Genomic DNA, 20,125 nt, shown 5'->3' on the forward strand with positions numbered 1-20,125 from the left:
GGAGCAGCCTGGCCTGGGTTAGACTATATAAAAATGTCACAGGGCTCCGCATGCTGGATCCCATCTAGAGCGACGGGACAGTCACTAATCAATGTCTCATTATGTGATACGGCAGCGTAAATGACTGACAGATGCAGTATTTCTCTAGTCATATAGCGAAAACTCCGGCCTTGATTTGAATGTGGTTTATCTAGGCCAACGCTGGCCAGAGCAAATGATTAACTGCTCTGACTCATGCTTCAGAGGCTTGTACAATTTGTTACTTTGTAGTTAAAAGCCGTAAAAAGCACAATAAGTCACAGTCACGTTTCATTTAATGGCCGAGTGACTGCGACTTCCGACCTCGCGCTTTTAAAGAGAGCCCACAGTTGCCACTGCATGGATAATGGATGATATGAATGGGCTGAAATATCAACAAGTCACTCCACCTGTCCCTTCAAGCTTTTATCCCACAATTTCCTTTATCGATTATCACCCACTGAACTGACCGCAGATCAATCCGTTCTCCTGTCAATGCCTGGCCCTAGGAGCAGAGTCGATACGTGATGACTCTGTAGGAAGCTTGGCAGAGTGTGACACCAACAGACACGCACATGGAACGACGCCCTTTAACCCTCTCTCGACTCTCTCCTTCCTCAGTGACGCAAACGAGCACCTATGACCCCATGTGACCTGATCCTCCTGCAACTGTGACACTGCTGCAAAGTTTAAAGCAGCTGCTCAGATTTGCATAACTAATGCAGACATGTAGTGAAATTCAAATTTACCAAGAACTCTATTAAGAGGAGCTGCAAGAGCATTAAATGGAAAATAAGATGATGGATCAGCATAAACTCACCTGAGATGCTTTACGTAACAACTATCCATCTTAGTGCCACTTTTTCCCTTTTTGTTGGGGACAGGAAAGTCTTCTGAAGCCATGAGCAGTTTTTCTTTATTTCAACTCGTGTTTAATACATAGCTGTGTTCCTGAGTCAAAGTTTATTATTCAAAGGTGCGTTCAAACACTGCTACATTTGCACTTTGGTTTGGATCATTTAGGCTGGTGTGGAAACTCTCAATCAAACTCCAGTGTGGATCACAGAACCAGACTGAGACCTCCCTAAAGGTGGGTCTTGGTCTGGTTCCAATGGGAATTCCAAATGGGAATTTTTCTGATAGCAGATCAGTAATTTTAGCATGATTTCAGAAGTTAAACTATTTTAAAATCCATCCGCTGATTTGGAGATGTCAAGGAAGCAATCTGCATCAGTAATCAGTATAATTATACAAGATAATTTGGTATCCATGGTAACATGAATGCACTTCAGCATGTGCAGGGATTTCCTCTAATTAATCAGAGTTAATAGCAGTTAATACAAAAGTGTATTGTGTTTGTTTCATACATGTGAAGTGAAGTGAGCCAGCCTTGTAATATCACTGTCCAAAATGTCCCATTGTCCCATTTATACCTGTCCATCATTGTTTATTACATGTGAGGTCCAGTGCAGGCTCAACTAATGATGCTGATAATCAGTCATTTCTTCAGGAGCTCTATGTATTACATTAGAAGTGGTAAAGTGCTGCATCACCTGCTATCAGTTACCACAACTTGATTTCCTCATGTGGGTCCATGCAGCGCTAATGATGCAGGATAACATCACCAAAACTGCACATCTTGGTTTGTCTGTAATATGTCACTGAACACAAAACAATGTATGTCATTTTAAGACAGACTACATTCACATTGAGTAACAGCCAGCTAAAATGGAAAATATGTCCACACATGGTCTTCTTATGGCATTAGAGCGAGCTAACAAGTGGGCAAGCAGTCAATGTTCTCTCCTCAGCCAGGTGATAATAAGTGCCAGACATGGAGGTATTCAAATGTCAGCGCTCACTTCATTATCTCTGCTATTCATCATGAGGGACACTATGACTTTCAACATTTTTTGACTTTCTGTATTTCTTTTTTGCTTTCTTTCCTTCTTTTTTGTGCTTTATTTATTCCCTTTTTGCAAACTCTCATTCCCTCCCATTGCTGTCCCTCTCTGTTTTTTTATGTTTTTACTTTTGTCATCACGCAGTTTCTATGGTACCATTAAAGCTGGGCATACACTGTACGATTCGAACCCATTTCTTAACCCAAGTTTTTGGCACATCTCATTTTAAGCCCAGTTCAGACCAAAGATTCGCGTTGAGATGAAAATTGCCAGAGGTTGGTTTTAGAACGTAAAGCACATCATCTGTTTTAAAAGCCAATCGGCTTGTAGTGAAGTCCACTTGTCAGATAGCATGTTCGCTTGCGCCGGCAGGTGCTCCATCTCCGCCAAGCCCTCTGTTTCTGTCCTCATGGTGTGCCAGTGTTGGATGCTGGGTCGCTCGCTGTATTTGCTTATGCCCCTTACACACACACACACACACACACACACACACACTCTCATTGACTGATTAATTGGCCGATTATTTATATTACTGTGGCGTATTTATTATGACTATAGTCCATCTGATGCTCATTTTCCTTCTGGTTTTTTGGAGGCTATAAATTATATTCAGCCACAAAATAAGCCTGAAGGGCTGGAAATCAGAACGGAGGTACAGAGAGTTGTTGCATAGAGATGATACAGCATCTCATCTAGTTACAGTGGTGTGAACCGGCAGGTTTTTAGAAAGCTGCAGAACGGCTCATTGCAAGTAGTTGCCTGTTTCGTCTCATCTCATCACGAATCTTTGGTCTGAACTGGGCTTTAGAGTCAGACAGAATTTCAGCATTGCTGGCCTTTGTTTGCCATGAAGTGTACAGGGAGTGAGGGGGCGAGGACTGATCATGGCCTGATCAACTGCTCCAGACCAGCCTTCGTCAGACAGCTGCAACTGGATTCCCCAAAGTCAGTACTTTTTTTTTCCTCACTGTACTTGGCAAAGGGGCAAGCAGTGCTTCTGAAAGTCCCATGGAGACATGATGCACCATATGGTCAGAAAATATGGAAGCCAGGTTGGTCAAACTATGGCAACATAGTTAACATGTGCCTCTTTGATGCTTCCTCCTGCTCCTATCACAACGCTATGAACGAAAGAAACACTGGCAATTTGCCATTGTTGCGAGTCATACTGGTGTTACGTTACAGACCTCTGCTAGCAAGGAAACTTCTACCTGCCTCGGTGCTTTCAAACAAATCTTTATTGTCCGTAGGGTCCAACAGGCTGTTTTGTTTTCTATTATACACATCCAGTGTCAGCGCTGAGGTCGTGGCTTAATAATCAGACAGTGCTAGCACATACATCGTGAGCTTTGTTTACAGTGCAGACAATTTACTAGTACACATAAAGTAAACTTTACAGTGTATAACTAGCTTAAGATAGTATGTAAAACAACTCACCTCATAACTACTGATTTTTCCCTTAATTTCATATCTGATATATGTCATATAAATTCTCTGTCTATTTCCAAGTTATCTCTGAAAAGATACCATGCATGTAGTGAATTTTTCAGGTGCCATTTTCATTTGCTGCAACATGGCATGAAATTGAAAAATCAAATTCTGTCTTGTACATAATTATATACACATTTCCATGAAAGTCAGCGAGACATATTTTGAGTCTTTGGAGATGTTGGGAGGTTCATATTGATTTGTGTCAATTTTGCTACAAGCTAACGGTGGCTGACACAACACTGATTCCAATTTTACAAAGTTCACAAAAGTGTTTGTATGTGTAGTCCTGAAATCGAAGACATGAAAATAAAGTCCTGCAGCAGCTACAGCAGTTTGTGGTATGCATTATATCAAGAAATTACTAGAAAAACTATGTGGTGAAGTCACAGCACAGCAACAAGCGCCAAACATGTCGCCACTAATATAAAAGGAATCAGTCAAAGATCTCTCAGATTACTTTCAGTGGTTATACAGAGTCTTGCTCATGTACTTTTTCCTACACGCTCCCTCTCTCTAACCTTGACCCGAGCAGCTCGCTAACTGAATCACATCAATAAAGCGAAAAGAGACGCATTGCATTCATGAGTTTGGAATTAGTTTAGCTCAAACTCATTTCATCATCTGTGAAAAGTCAGCTCCCTGAAGTGCACTTACTCTCACAGTGGCAACCTAAACCTCCGACACAGAAATAGACCAGCAGCAGACAGCTGCCCCCCCCTGCAGCGCCCTCCCACCCACTCCCCCACCCAAAATAGGATTCATCACAGGAATAAATCTCATCACAGTCACGTAATTATAATTTGTAGGCAGGAAATGAATTAGAGGATGAGAAACGGGGAGAGCTGGCCATGGATGTGACATGGTGAGGTTTGCCTGAGTGAGAAGTTCATGTCAACAGTTCAGAGAGTGCATGAACTTTAAACATCCCCACATACACATGCAGATTAATAACAAGCCCTTACCCAGAATCTCAGAAGCAACTGATAATGTAATATCTGCTGGATAATGTCTGATAATTGGACATCAAAATTTAATTAAATGTTCTAATAATACACAATATGATTACAACATAAGTTCATGGTTGTTTGATTTCTTTGGCTGAGAGTTCAGGGGAATGAAGCTGTAAGGAAGCTGTTGGTTTGAATCCCTCGACCAGGTGGTAAATTGATGTTGGGGAGAAATGTATGCAGGAATAAAGTAATCATAAAGTAAGTTAGATTCTGCATCCTCAGTTGCTACACAAACAGACAGACAGACCTCTCAGCCCCTGTGTCATTTACCTATGGTGTAGCCTCTCTTCAGCTCACCACACCGGGGGCTGCGGCGCTGGGAGTTGGTAGTGTTGTTTTCCTGCACGGCAAGGACGGTCGTTGTCTTGGCAACAGGTGGTGCAGCCTTGTTGAGGGGCGAGGCTGGCACCAGAGTCGGGGAGAAACCTTGACTGGCTATATCCACCGACTGAGACTTCTTCTTCAGTCTGCAGGGGGACAAGCAAACCACAGAGGCAGAACATATTATTAGTTTGTAAGATTAAAAAATATTTTATGTGCCAAGTGTCATTGTGAATATGCAGTGGAGTGGGAAATGTTGTGCGACCTTCACTGTTCAAAGGCAAGTCTATCAAAGCATATTTGCATGTGAGGTTGTATATGCCAATGTGCCGTGTCACAGAAATGTAACCGTGCAAGACAATTTTTGCAACGGCAAGGAAGTTGGGGGAAATAATCAATAGGCTAATCACACTCTTGTTAAGGGTGAATTTATTAGCATGGCTCTGCTGGCTCAGTGCAGAGCTCTCTCTACAGTAAAAAGGGATAAAGCAGGGGGATATCGGAGGAGGACAGCAGGAGTCCAGAGTTAAAACCTTACTGGAGACAAAAACTTCAGTGAGTAACAACCTGCAGAACAAATGTTGAAGCAAATGCATGATACTCTAATGTTGCAGATGATAATTTATGTTTTCATTTCATCCCATCTAGCCCACTGTAACTCTCCTTTCACCCATCTTAGCACAACATCCTTGGATCTTTTACAAATAGTCGAGGATTGCTGCACCACAGCCTTGAACCAGGGTCCTTCAGATTCTTGTGAACATTTTTAGAGCACTTCATGTTCAGGCATCTGTCTACAGTAAAGATCTACTGCAGCCCTGTTTCACTAGTTGAGATTATGCCTTTAAAATTACAGTACCTAAACTCCGACTAGATTTTGGAGTACTCCACAGATTTAACATTGCACTCCCAGCACTCTTTGTCAAAACCTGGCACCTACATTACCCACAATACAACTGAACAACCAAAAGTTTAGTAGAAGATATGGATGGGTTATGCTCAACTTTTTTTAAACATATAAAGCAACTCTTCTGATGATCTATAAACGGACTCTGATATGTAAACTGCTGTAGTTACCCTTTTATAAGCATCTTAAAGGTATGATGTATTACTAAAATTAAATCCCCTTTTTGATACTATTTATGGTCAACATTTTTATGCAATAGTCATTTACTGTATTTACAATCTGTAAATATCTCTCTTTATATCTTCATTGTTAGTGGCGGACTCTGCCACTTCCACACTGGATTCAGATTGTAATGTAATTTCTAAATGAAAATGTCAGCAACAGTCTAGAATGACAGATTATTCCTTAAAGACTGAGTGCGTTTACATGGACATGAATAACTCTTTATGAGGGTTATCTCAGTTATGGTCATATTCATGAGATAATGAGAAAATGAATTATTCATATTCCCTGTATACATAAAAAATACTAGTAACCTGGATACCTATTTATTTATTAGTTATTGCAGTCTATTTGCACATGCACTGTGATGTTTACCAAAACCAGTAATGGGAGATGAGAGTGACACTGCAGCGATATTGAACAATACACTGTACATTAACTACCACTTGACAACTTAACTGCTTATTTCTTCTCTGCTCCAATCTCCCACAACTGTCTCAATGTCTCATTCGCTCTCAAAATTACATGTCTTGAGCTATTTCTGAAAGAAGCGAATGTTATGCTACTCTCATATCACAGCTCTTCACACCAGTTTCAGCCTGTTACTGTCACCGCATATAGAACAGGGAAGCAGTGGATGAAGTTATGCATCCTCTTTGATAACCAAAACGTTTCTCCTAAAGCTGCGCCTGCGCGATCATTGCCGGCGCTCGATAACCAGGACAAACTACATACCTTCAACAGTATCCCAGTTTCTGTCAGAGTACTCCAGGTAGCATATTTGAGTTTCTCATAAACAATCTAAGGTCTTATCAGGGTCTCTGAAAACTGGATATGGTGTTTGCATACTCAAACTCCAAGAACCTGATGATAAACGGCTTTTCATGTCTATATAAACACTCATTCTCTTTTAAAAGAAAAGGCCTTAGAAGAAGACTGCTTATGTAAAGTGTATCAAAGGCCAGCTGAGCCGGGTCACGTCAAATCTGCTGAGGACAACTCCTCAAAACCTATTAAAAGGATGACGAGATCCTGGGTTTGGGTTTGCACAGCTAATAAATTAGTTCACTAGGCTAATCTGAACAGGTAATCCCAAAAAACTCAGCAGCAGGTCTATCCACTTACATATGTTCTCACAGTCACATACAGACAGAACACACATCATAAGGAAAGTAAAAAAACAAGATCATCGCTGGGAGCTCCAGTAAAAACTTGGCATAAAACAGGGAGAATGGCTCCTGAAACACTATCTATCTGTAGTCTAAAAAAAGTCCTGAAACAGCACTCCGCTCCTTCGCACACACTTTCAATCATTCCAGCAAAACTGCTGAAGCGTACAGAATCTTTCTGGCCATTTCACCCAAGTGCCCATCCCCTGATAGACCAAAGCAGTACACATGACATAGTGTCTAACTGGCTAATGAAAATGCATAATCTCCATGGAAATGCTGTCCATCACTGTGTGTGTGTGTGTTCTTTCCAAATCGAACAAACCCAAACAGTCCGGGGGAGGAGGCAAACAGAGTAGGCTGAGCTGTGAATAAACACCAGAAGAAATTATGTTCTGCTTCACAGAAGTGTTCCCCAAAGTCTATTTAGTCTGAAAGAAACTCACTCACTGACCTTTTTTTTTTTTTTTTTTACAAATACATTCACCAAAACTTAACAGAACTGCATGTGGTGGAAGTTTTCATGAAGCTAAAAAAAAGGTAGATGGAGTTGAATGGATACACCAGATTGTGCTGATGACTACTTTGAGGAAAGCTGCCTGTTTGTTTGGATGGCACATAATGAGGCTGGAGAATGAGCGAGAACTGCTGTTAATGGCTGTGGAGGATGGGAGAGAGACAGACACGGAGACAGAGAGGAAGAGTGTCAAGCTGTGTGAAGTTTATCTCCACTCCCTTAGGAGTTGGTACTAATTACTGTCTCATCAGTAGAGCAGAAGCCCCTCTTCTAGCTCTGTTTCACTGAGCTACAAGGCCAAACCGCATCAAAACAGAATGTGTGTGTGTGTGTGTGTTTGTGTGTGTGTGTGTGTGTGTGTGTGTGTGTGTGTCAGAGATCAAATGAGAAGGAAGAAACAGAATCCATGTGTTAAAGTTTACATCTCAAAGAAAGATGGAAACGGAGATGGGTAAACAGAATGACAGTGTGTGTGCAGTTCATTCATGCCTTTTTATAGCATGACAGCAGAGTTCAATCAAACAGCAATTTATTCATGGAGAACTTCTTCACAGGTGGGACGTAACAGTGACGGATGCAGCACAATCTTGTGTCAGTCAGTCCCAGCAAAATGAGACAATGCAGGCTAAGCTCATTAAAGTAACGTATTTGCTGTCAGTTAGTCTCAGTTGCTAACTCAGCAGCTAACATGCAGAGCTAAATGCTAACAGCCACTGCTGCCAACAACAAACTCCACAAATCCGTTTAACAGCTCCACTACCCACAGTCAGGCTAGCAAAGCATGTGAGCACTATTAACTGGTGTTAACCCATCCCGGGTATGATCTCATACCCCTCATACAGCAGTAGAAAGTAACTGCAAGCAAAGCTGTTCTCAGCTTCCTAGTTTAAATAATTTGTTTCTAATACATTGAATAAAATAATTTAAACAGGGCCAGCACACCTACAACCCAGAGGTGGATCCAGTTCTTCAGGCAAGGGAGAGAAACGCAGCGCTGCACCAAGAACGAGCAGTCCCTCCTATCACTAGGAAGCGAGTGGCAGTTAGCTGCCGACCTCGACCGCCAGCTGAAATTCCCTGCAGAGATCACTATGTCATCTATACGTCCAGACATCGTGCTCTGCTCAGTTCCTGCCAGGACAGTTATTATGGTAGAGCTGACCGTCCCATGGGAAGAAGAGATGGAGGCTGCATATGAGAGAAAGAAGGAGAGGTACGCAGAACTGGCAGCCACGTGCTCGCAAGCTGGATGGAGAGCATTCACTTTCCCAGTGGAAGTGGGTGCAGGGGCTTCACTAGAACATCCACACAGCGGCTCCTGAAAACTCTTGGAGTTACAGGTCCCAAAAAGGAAGCGGGCCCTCCAAGATCTGGCGGAGGAGGCAGAGCAAGGGTGCTTTTGGATCTGGCTCCGGAGGAAGGACAAGGCATGGGGAAGGGAAGGATCCTAAGCAGGCTGCAGGGGATGGTAGGGAGACATCCCTACTGCTGCCCCACCACCCCGAGATGTTCTGGGAATAATGGGGCGAAACATCTGACAAGGGTGGCTCCTGGCTAATGACCCTGCAGCCTGCACAATGGCACCGTCGGAGGTGCAACAGGCAGGAATGCCAAGTAGGTAGAACCACCTGTGCTTACACATACCATCACTCTGTTCTTCTCTCTAATGTTGAATGTCCACTAGCCCACCACCACTAACATTTTAGACATGTCGTCAGCAAAAACAAAGCATACATTTCGACACTCTGTCATGAAAAAATTTTGTTCCACTGTCGTGGTAGAGACTTGTCAATCGCAAGGTAGCCACACCCTAAAGCACACCCTGCTTTATTGTCATTTTACTCTAAACGGGACCATAATTTACAAAATGAACATCACGCTGTACTGAAGAAGACTGTTTACTGACGGCCTGTAGGAGCATTTTCTCATAGACTTCTATACAAATGGACTTCTTTTTGCAACCAGTAGTCCAAATGTTGAAGATTTGCTTACATTGTGATAAGAACTTTATAAGAATGTAAATATAAGTAACTAAATATTCTTGCTCAGTTCTAACAAGCTCATTTGGAATAAAATTGAGATTTCCTGTACACATCCGTGAATAAAGCTAAATGTCTCAACTAAACATGGTCAAGACACATTATGGAGAAGTAGCACTGCCTGGTCTTGAAATAGAGGTATTCAAGAGCAGGCTGCTGGGTTTATAACGGTACAAACTGACTGTCTTATCAGGCCAATACTAACAGTTCCACTGCTCAGTGAGGTAAACTGGCACTGACATGTGCCAAAGATCTCAGGCTCACTACTGTAACCTGATGTCAGGTCTAACACCAGAGGACTGTACTTGTTTTCCTCCTCACTGTCCCCAAATGTTCCACCCTCAGCTCTCCACTGTTGAGTTTTTGTCCAATAAAGCTTGTTTTATTTTTTCTTGCTGCAGTATATGTACTGTCGGGTCAGCATTTTCTTCTGCTTACAGGCTGCGTGGTGCCAACATTTCCCACTGCCTCGGGCTCTGTACTCTGGTAACAATGTCCTGGTCACAGGCTCTCATGGATCACCTGTGTGGGGCCATGAGGGACAGCGGTTGCATTCACACAAGAGTGTGTCAAGTGAATGACAAGGATGTAAATAAATGCTGTACAAGTAGTCATTTTTGCCATGTCATTTTTTTTTAATTCATAGATGTTTTTCAACACTCAGAAGTTCATTTGAGGCCCCATTAGGAAGTTGAGAGCCTGCTAAGAACTGACTTGTGGTCAGCGTAGTCCTTTCTAATGCACATCCCAGCTGTGAGCACAGCATTACTGGACTTGCAGAATCTCTAAACAGGTAAGGTAACCCTGAGAGTTGCAATGCTGTGCACCTACTTCAGCTACAGTGTTCAGCAGTTTCCATTTCTCGTTGCTGTTAATGGAGCAACAAATGAGTATTATCCCATATCGAACTTAAGAACACGACTTTCTCAGCAGGTTTCCATTAACTTGTTAAGTGTAGTGTACTGATGACCGAGCCAAAACAGGAACATTCTGGATTCAAACCAATTACACGGGGCTACACAATTGCACAAGTTGCACAGTCAGTCAGAATTATTTGGAGTGCAACTGGTATACATGACAGAAAAACTACAGCATTAGATGCAATGTGTACTGTATGTAGAGGACTCCCTGTTGCTCTACATGAAGCTAAAAGTGTGAGGTGTTAGAAAGCGCAGCATTTCACAACCTAACTGATAATCTTTGAGGACACCACGCCACAAATGCACCCTTCTTAACTGTGAAACCCAGAAAAAGAATCTGGTGGGAAATTGCAGCAAGATTAAGAGGCTTTTCCTCTCACACCAGTAAGGGACTGGCTGCTCGGGATGCCGTTGGTTTAACGTTGGGGTGTTTTTGTTCTCTGGGTAAATACGCTTCGTCCTGAGCTGTGATTGCACCAATCTCCATCTCCCCTGCAAGCAGAGAGCTCATGAGCACCAGAGAGGAATGAGAGGCGCACGTCAACAAAACCACCAGCTCTGACAGATTGCTATCTATGAGTAAATGCTTACACAAAGATGAATAGAGAGAGGAAGAAATGAAGGCAAACAGACGCAGAGGCATTTTGTTTTCTACCCTGCTGTTGTGATTTGACCTGGGCCAGGAGGCAGTGGTATATTTGAAGCCCTGCCAAACTGGCATCACGAAGATTATCCGACTCTACCGAGATCCACGTGGTTTGGCAAAAGATGCATAAACAACAGGAAATTTGGGGCTAAGTCAAAACACGCTTATCGCTCCCCTACTAAGAGGGATTAGACCTAGAAAAAAGGGGGCTGCATTGCCTTCCATTCCTCCTCTTTGCTTCGTTTCTCGGTGCCTTGCAGCTACAACATAACACATTTTTAAGGGAATTGGTGTTTACATATAGTAGCAGATAGGGTGCTGTGCTATATAAAGACTCTTGGGGAAGGCTGGGTTGACGTCATACTCTGTTACAGTGCTGGCAGCACAATGACCCGTCTGACAGTGCTGGCGGCACAATGACCTGTCTGACAGTAATGATGCCTTAGAGTCCCAATACTGTGAATGCTGCTTATGTAACTTGGAAGGAAAAGGGAGGGAAAAACCTTATCACATTCATTTGTTGCAAAGTAGCCCAATTTTGAGAATACACAGGAGTTAGAGTAAGAGATCGGTGACTAAAGTTCAAGGATCTTATTATCTTTATCAAGCACTTGCAAGGTATTCAAGGTATGCAGATGATGTTATCCTTGCATATTGTTCGTATGCTCCTTCCAAAACTGCAGGAACATTTACTTTTGCATCTTAAAGCTGCACTAATCAATACTTTAATTCCAACTAGAATTACCGCTTTGCAGTTGTATGCCAAGTTGCAGTTACTGTTTACGTCAATGTCTATCCAGACTCATATGTAGCAATGACAGCTGACAATGCTTCAAATATGGATGCTACTGCAAAGAAGATACAAATTCTAAAACATGAATGCTTCACACACCTTTCCCCAGGAGCACAGAAGATGTATACAATCAGCACAGTTGCCAGATGGACACCCAAGATAACACCACCAATTCAGTATCTGACCAAATTTTTCCTTTTCTGTTCTACAGCATTGAGTAATGGTTGAAGTTATGGCCAAAAACATGTTTTTTGATGTCACAGTATCTTGACCTTTGATCACCAAAACACAATAAGTTTATGACTCAGTCCAGGTGGATGTTTGTGCCAAATATGAGAACATTCCCTCAAGAATCTCCTGAGATATTGCGTTCACAAGAATGAGACAGAAGCAAGATCACAGTAACCTTGACATTTGACAACCAAATTCGAATTAGTTCATCACTGAGTCCAAGTGGTCGTTTGTGCCAAATTTTAAGAAATTCCCTCGAGGCATTCTTGAGATATCACGTTCACGAGAATGAAACAGAAGGACAGATGGACAAATTGACGGACAACCCAAAAACATAATGCCTCCAGCCACGGCTATCGCTGGTGCAGAAGAGTAAAAGTTACTCAATGACTATGTGTAATGTAAAAGGTGTCGCTCATTGTGCACAACCCACAGACAATTATCACCCAACTCTGCTGCTCCCCCCAGCTGCACTGAACATGTTAGCTGTCAGCTCATTGTTTTGGCTTTATGGATCACAACTTTACTGTTTTAGTTCACTTCTCAACCTCATTCCTACTGCAGCAGCTGTATTCAGCAACAGAATCTCATATAAACCAACTGTACACTATTGTACCTATTTTTGTATCTTACAGGTTCTGTATACAACATTCAGAACATTGATACAGCAACAAACCACTATTTGCTATTTAAGGATATAGTGAGCAGAGAATGGAATCACACTTCCTCTGTGTGTTGTAATCCAAGCTTCTCTGTTCTTTGTGTAGTAGACCTTCCATCTATACGTGCATGTTAGTGCATGTGAGTAACTGTTCATGCATTCAACTGGCTAGCTAGTCACCACCGTTCAGCTCTGCACTCATGCAGCAGTTATGGGTGGTTACCACTAATTACAGCAACTTTGTCCAAGGGGAAGTGTCCCACCCACGTTAACACTGTTAGCTTTGTCAACACTGTTGCCATTGTTAGCACTGTTCACACTATTGTTAGCTGCTAGCCACCAGCTCAGCCTCCATATTGAGAGCTGTGTGCAGACAATCCCGGTCTTCATCATATTGTTTGCTGTGAAACTATGACACTGTCATAAATTGTATCTTATGTTATGGACCTGTGCATACTAAATTAGCATTAGCATTAGCTGTCTGCATGTATATGTGTGTTTACCCATAGTAATGGGTATGGTTTGACATTTTTCAATACCAATGCTGATACAAAAATAACATTGTGAAACCAAGATGATACTTTCTTGATATTATGGAATACAAAGAAAAGTTAAATTTCTAAACACAAGCAGCCATTCCAGTCTAAAAATGGAGCGAATCTGATTTCGATTTGTAAACTGATCAGCAAACATCTAATGAAGACTACAAATCTTGTCATGCTTGATATTCATAAATAGTTGGTGCAACGGAAACATTCCAGACGGTATCATAAAAAAAATTAAAGTCGGATACCCCGCCCTAGTGACCAGCCACTTTGTTTAACAGCCTTGGTTAATCAATTCTAAATTATAAAAACTAATAAGGCAGTCTCAACTAGAATGAGGACTCATTAGGTTTACATACAAGAACATGAGATGTCTTCTAATCCTGAGGGAGTAATCTCCTGAGTATCTGCTAATCAGCTCTTGTCAACATCCTCTCATCTTCACACCATCCATCACACTTGTATCAAATTAGTATTTGAAATGGATTGCAGGGATTTCAGTTCCTGCTGTCTCCAAGGCAGGCAATCATAACAAAACAATTGGACAACTGTGGACCAGCTTAAGCTTAATAAGAATGAGTCAGTCGCCGTCGAGGCTGTCAGACTGAAGCTGGGCTTCCGATACTGACACACAGAGAAAAAGAGAGGGCAACAACAACCTGTGGCCATGCATGTTAATGAGGCTCTCTGTTGCATCAGGAAGCCTAATGAAATACAGCTGGACCTCGCTGCTCTCTGTTCAGCTGTCGGACACCTCCGCATAATGATGTATGGAGCCGTACGCCGCATTACGCTCATCTGCCCTTGCTAAATGCCAGAGCAGCAATTCTGTGTCAGAGGGTTATGTGGCAGTTTTGACCAATGAGGCTTTAAACTTGGGCTGCCGCTGGATCAGAGTGGTGCGAGTAGCAGCTAAAGGCCAGCCACAAAGCACATAAAAAGTCAAATGAACTGAAGAGTCATAACCTGCACTGCATTATTAAATCCCATCTCCTGGATTCGACTGTGTGGATTTTACTAGAAAAACAACCAACCATTTGTCATTCAGAGTTTGAATGCGCTGTTTGAAAGCATGTGTTAAGTGCCAGTCCTTGAGCCGCAGTTGAACAATGCCATCAAAAAGTGAAACCCACCTCCCATCTCTTTTAGTAGTTATGTAACACATTAAAGAGCTTTCCTATTACTGAGGAGCGAGACGCACTGTTTCCTTGCTGAGTGGGTGTCCATTTTGCATTCCCCCCTCAGCAGCATATCGGTTTTGATGTGATTTTTCATTCCTGACACATCTCCTTTTCAGCAAATACTTGGTTTTTTCCCCTGTTTTTGGAGTTCTTTGAGACCCTGAACATTCTCTTTGACTTTTTTTATGGCTCGCTTTTTTGTTTCCCACCGGTGAAGGCAGACGGAGGCCAGCTCCTGCAGCCTGGCTGGATGGGAGGATAAAAAGATGAGAAGCACCCTGCGTGTGTGCGTGTTTCTGTCTCTGCTGTTACACTGTAATAAGGAAGGGAGATGTGCTACTGAGACTAGACAGAACTGCAGCATGGAAATGGGAAAACTCTGAGTGACCTTACAGCTGATTGTGGTGGAGCAATGTTGGCTTCTTTAGGCTATTTACGCTGTATGGGTCCACTTCAATTGACTTAACCCACTTTGCCACAATTTATTAGCTAGTTATTTGCAATAAGGTGTTAAACATCCAAAAATGTAGGTACAAGGGTGGAAAAGAACATTCTAGAAATACATTTCTGACAATTTTGAGGTACTTGTACATCCATTCTTGTGCTACTTTGTACTTCTGCTCTACTACATTTCAGAGGGAATATTTAACTTTTCACTAAACTACATTTACTGCCCCAAAACAACATCTGTTGACGTTCAAGTGATGAAGCCTTCTAGTGACCATAGGAATTATGACTGCTATCTGTCGGAAGAAAAGGCGATGTTATTACAGCAACAAGATCTACGCAGTGAGGAGGTCAGGATACAAGGGTCAACAAAATGTGGGACTTTAACAAGGGGGACCACTGTTCATTTCCTACTGACAGTCATTGCTGGTTCCTTTTAATCATAACGACTGTAACCATGACAACTGTTCCCTAACCTTAACCTTGTTGCTGTAACCATGATGATATATGTACCCTAACCATCAGGAAGTAGTAATTTAAATAGAAACCATGTGTTGTTCTACAGGGCACTGACAAACGACATATTTTGTCGTTTAATTTTGACTTGCTCTGATATGCTGCTTACATATAAATGCCTCAGTGATAATAATTTAATTAATCTATATAAAATAATGCAGTCACTGAGGGCATTTCTTTACATGACTACTTTCCATACCTCAAGTACATTTTATATCCAAGTAAATTTTGAAAGCAAGACAAGTCATATTTGCTGAAAGAGTCTCTATATCCATACAGCAGAACATGAGACAATGATCTATGGAAAAACTCATATTACTCTGGCTCCTTGTATTGATTCTAATGGCCTTAACACACAAGGAAAGGAAAGCAACCAATCAGAGCCGAGGAGTCTCTAACGCAGCTGTCAAGCTTGTCAATCACTGCTCGTGAACTGCTGTCAAACTGTCCATTATGAATCAAGATTCTGTTACTGCATTGCCTATTTCTTGCTCAAATGTTTTCAGAAACATATTTTAGTGCAGTGTTTCTCTGTAAAATGAGAAAGCTGGTCCAGCCGGCGGGCAGTGCTTTATTTTGGCTAGACTCTTTTCAACATGGCGCCTGGGTCACAAACTTTTCTCATTTTACACCAAAACAGTACACTAAAATATATTTCTGACAACATTTGAGGTGGGGAAATAGAATCAGAATCTTGAAACAGAATCTTGATTCATATTTGATCAGTGCTGCCTAGTTTGACAGTTTGATCTGCATTTCACGAGCAGTGATTGACATGATTGACAGCTGCATTAAAGATTCCTCGGCTCTGATTAGTTGTTTTTTAGTGCACTGCAGTTGACTCTAGTGAATGCCAAGCAGTAGGAGGAGGAGGAAGGACATGTTTTTTTTCTACGGACTATCTGTCTGATGTACTTCTTTCAGAATACAGTGAGTATAACTTCTTAAGACCTTTTGAGGGGGCCCAGTCTCTAGGTTGGGAACCACTCTGTTATAATTCTTGACAAGGTATAAAGGTTTAAATTAGCTCCACCTAGACCTGCTACAATAGTGAAATGCTATTTCTGTACTAATTCATCTATATTAACAGCTTAATAACATCATATAATAAATCAGTCAAAGGGGACATTTTTCTGCACAACAAATATGCACAACTGGAATGGACTGTGGAATGGGCCATTTTAATTTAATTTATATTTCTTATTTTATTGTATTTATTTAATACCACTGTATTATTGTTGGAGAGGGGAAGTGTGGTTTTGTTTTTTATTACAACTGGACAGTTGAATTTCCCTTCGGAGATGAATAAAGTTCTTTCTATCTTTCTATCCATCTGTCTATCTAGATAATACTTCTTTACTTTTATTTGAATAGGATTTTGCATGCATGATCTGTACTTTTAATGATGAATTTTGGTGCCGTTACTTAAGTGTAGGATCTGAATACTATAACAATAATACAAGTAAAGCTGAACCTGGCCTTCAGTTTAAAACCTATACTGGCTGAGGGTTTAAATAAAATCCCCCAGACACCAGTTTGCACACTTAAATCATCCCTTAACCGCCCGACAGCACACACACTAAAACAAGACCAGACGAAGACACCAACACACATAATGCCTCACCAACCAACCAGCCCTACAGCGACTTCTAATGATTTCTCCATCACTTAGCAGCATCTGCCAACAATGTCGAACAGCTTCATTTTGATCAAAAACCAGTCCATAAATCAGCAGTTCTGCTCATGAGCACACAGCTGGGGTAAAAGCTGCTATTCATTTTCTAAAATGTATCAATATCACACAGAAACACCCCTCAGCCACCAGCATTTCACTTGACTAACAGAGGAATTATCTTAGCTGACACAAGGCGGAAAGGGAGGCAAAAGAAAAAAAAAACATCACTGCTTCATTAAACGTCTGGCTCCGACTCTAGGGCATGTTTTTCTCCCTCACTTTCTGGTTTTCTGTGTATCACTCAAGCAGCAAATAGACACGTACAGACAAAAAAAGCATGCACACTTGCTCTCTTTGTCCCCATCTTGGCGACAAACACAAACACACCCCGTCAGACTCAGCAGCTCAATCATACACAGCCTTCTGCGTTTGATTCAGCGAGTATCCGCGGGGCCTTGGGACTGTTACTGCAGTCTTCCACTGTCCTCCTCCTCCTCCTCCTTCTTCTCCTCCTCGTTGCTAGCCTCAGTCCTGCTCTCGCGCTCTCATTTGCCGAGCGCCGGCGACAGGCAGCGACACGATTGGTCAGCAGAAGTAGTGGATGAAACGTCATGCCACTGTGGCTTGTGGTGGTGCAGGAATCAGAGATGTGTTCTGAGTATTGGCAGTTTTCAGCAGTGTGTGGAGTATCATGTTAGATCATCATGGGTGGAGAGAGCAGGAGGGGCAGGCGAGACGGCAGAGATGAAAAGGAGAGTTTTAATTATCACAGTTATTGGCTTCCCACATTGTATTTAATTTGTTAGGAGGAATAACACACTGCGATATCTCTGAGCAACAAAAGTGCATTTCTGGAAAATGCAAGATAGAGTTTCCCACAACCACCAACTGCTACAATTATTGTAGAACCTGAGACTAGTTGGTATGTTACGAAGAGATAATTTATTAAGTTGTAGTGTAAGATCCTGTGCTCAAATCTCACGCCAAATCAAATGTACTTTAAAGAATAGTTTAACATCTGACTAAATGAAAAGAGTCTCATATCTTCTTTGTTCTGTCTCTGTCTGTCTATCGATTTTCTCAACAACCACTCAGCCAATCAACTTCACACTTAGGTGTATTGTGGAGGACCCAAGGAAGTGCAGTGTAGAGGGTGAATTCTTGAAGCTATGGGAAATTTAGTTGTTCGATATGTACACACGACACGATGCGATACCATGCCATGCCATACGATATACTTTATTGTCCCCGTAAAAATTTGTCTTAGGCTCAGGAGCGGCACAAGTATGGCTGCCTTACAGTAACACTGTGTAGTGGATTAAGAGGGGACCCCTATCAACTGTTACACTGCTGAACAGCATGCTGGATACAACTCGCTCTCAGTCGCTTGCAACAACAGGTAAACAAAGACAGACCAGAGATGTTACACTGTAGCAAACGCAAACATTGCAACTATCAGCAATATTAGTAGTTGAGGTAGCACGTTGAAAGGCAGATAATTAAAGACATTGCCTTATAGAAGCTCAGTTTTAGCAAGTTTTCCAACTTTTGCCAAAAGGGAACTTTAGACATTGGTCCCTAGATTATGTTCACCGAGTTTCATGCAGAAATTCAAAATGGCGGAAAATCTATATAAAGGGAAGTTATGGGTTCTTGAGGCAAATTTGTTCCTCATGAGGAGAGGCATCTCTGTGCAAAGTTTCATGTCTCTACGACATACAGGGCATGAGATATGCCCATTCAAAGTTTGCAATTTCAATCGGTTGCTATAGCGCCCCCCTTTTGCCAAATGAAGTAATATTGCTTCATGCGCATCCTCCCATGACCCTCTACCACTGTGCCAAATTTCACATGGATTGACCAAGTCAGTGAGGAGAAAAATGTGGAACAGGCACACACTTTTCATCATTATATAGTAAGATGTTGCTGGAAATAGCCTTGTCCCAAATACCTAGCTGTCAGCAAATGACGCATATACTCTAGCATTGCTAGGTGATGCAACTGTGTCATAGCAGGTGTATTGCCCAAGCCCCGAGGAAGTGCAGTGTCGAATGTGTAGCTGTTTGAACTACTGGTTCTCAAGAAAGCTGCAAGCAGCAAGACTGGGGGCTAAGCTATCGGCCCATTCTGATCTGGTATGTTTCAAATGGTTATGCTTATTAAGTATTTAAAGAGCACAATCTTTCTTCTCATCTCATGTAAAAAAAAAAAAGATGTCACAACTATTTCTTTAAAGGGGCTCAATGCAAAATTCAGAGCATATGAGTTGTCTGGCTATGGTTCTAAACATGGTTATGCCAGCAGCTAACGGAGTTAACTAAATAAAGAGTGCTAAAAAATAGCAACAGTGCTAATAGAGCAAAGGTTATTAACCAGAGGGGAACCAGACCACGCCATCCCGCTATCAGTGGTAACCGCCGTATGAACGCAGTGCAAAGAGGCGCTGAAGAACTAGCCAGTTGGACACACACATGTATGTGGAGCCGGACTGGTTTACAAAACAAACAACGGAGAAGCTTGGAATACAACACACAAAGAAGAGGCATGACTCCATTCTCTGCTCAGGATGTCATTACTCCACTATATCTTTACATAGAAAACACTGATAGTGCTGCTATGTAAATGCGCTGAATGTCACATACAGAACCTAGATAAGATGAAAAGCTCAGTAAAGGCAGACAAATATTTCATCTAACATTAAGAAAATCTTGGAGAGAAAAATTCATGGTTGCAGAACTTTGTTTTGTGGTTAATTTGCTTGCTACATTTTGACTAATTAGTCTTTTTGGTTGTTATTAAAGCTTTGAGAGCAGTGTGGGCAGAGGGTGCAGTGACTCATGGTGATCTTGTGTGATGGATGCCCCATTTTGGAAAGCAAAAAATCAATTAAAAAAGTTAACAAAAACATTCTC

General features: G+C 41.8%; 1 protein-coding gene across 5 annotated transcripts in view; it reads right to left on the bottom strand.

Moving 5' to 3' along the window:
• Positions 1-20,125, bottom strand: part of oxr1a (oxidation resistance 1a) — a 210,943-nt gene that overhangs the window by 109,826 nt on the left and 80,992 nt on the right. For all 5 annotated transcript variants that reach the window (XM_050045734.1, XM_050045738.1, XM_050045735.1 and 2 more), the window contains one exon: positions 4,694-4,890. In XM_050045734.1, the coding sequence (XP_049901691.1) occupies positions 4,694-4,890 (197 nt within the window). The remainder of the gene's footprint in view (positions 1-4,693; positions 4,891-20,125) is intronic.

The sequence above is a fragment of the Epinephelus moara genome, chromosome 6 (assembly GCF_006386435.1).
Source record: "Epinephelus moara isolate mb chromosome 6, YSFRI_EMoa_1.0, whole genome shotgun sequence".
NCBI lineage: Eukaryota > Metazoa > Chordata > Actinopteri > Perciformes > Serranidae > Epinephelus > Epinephelus moara.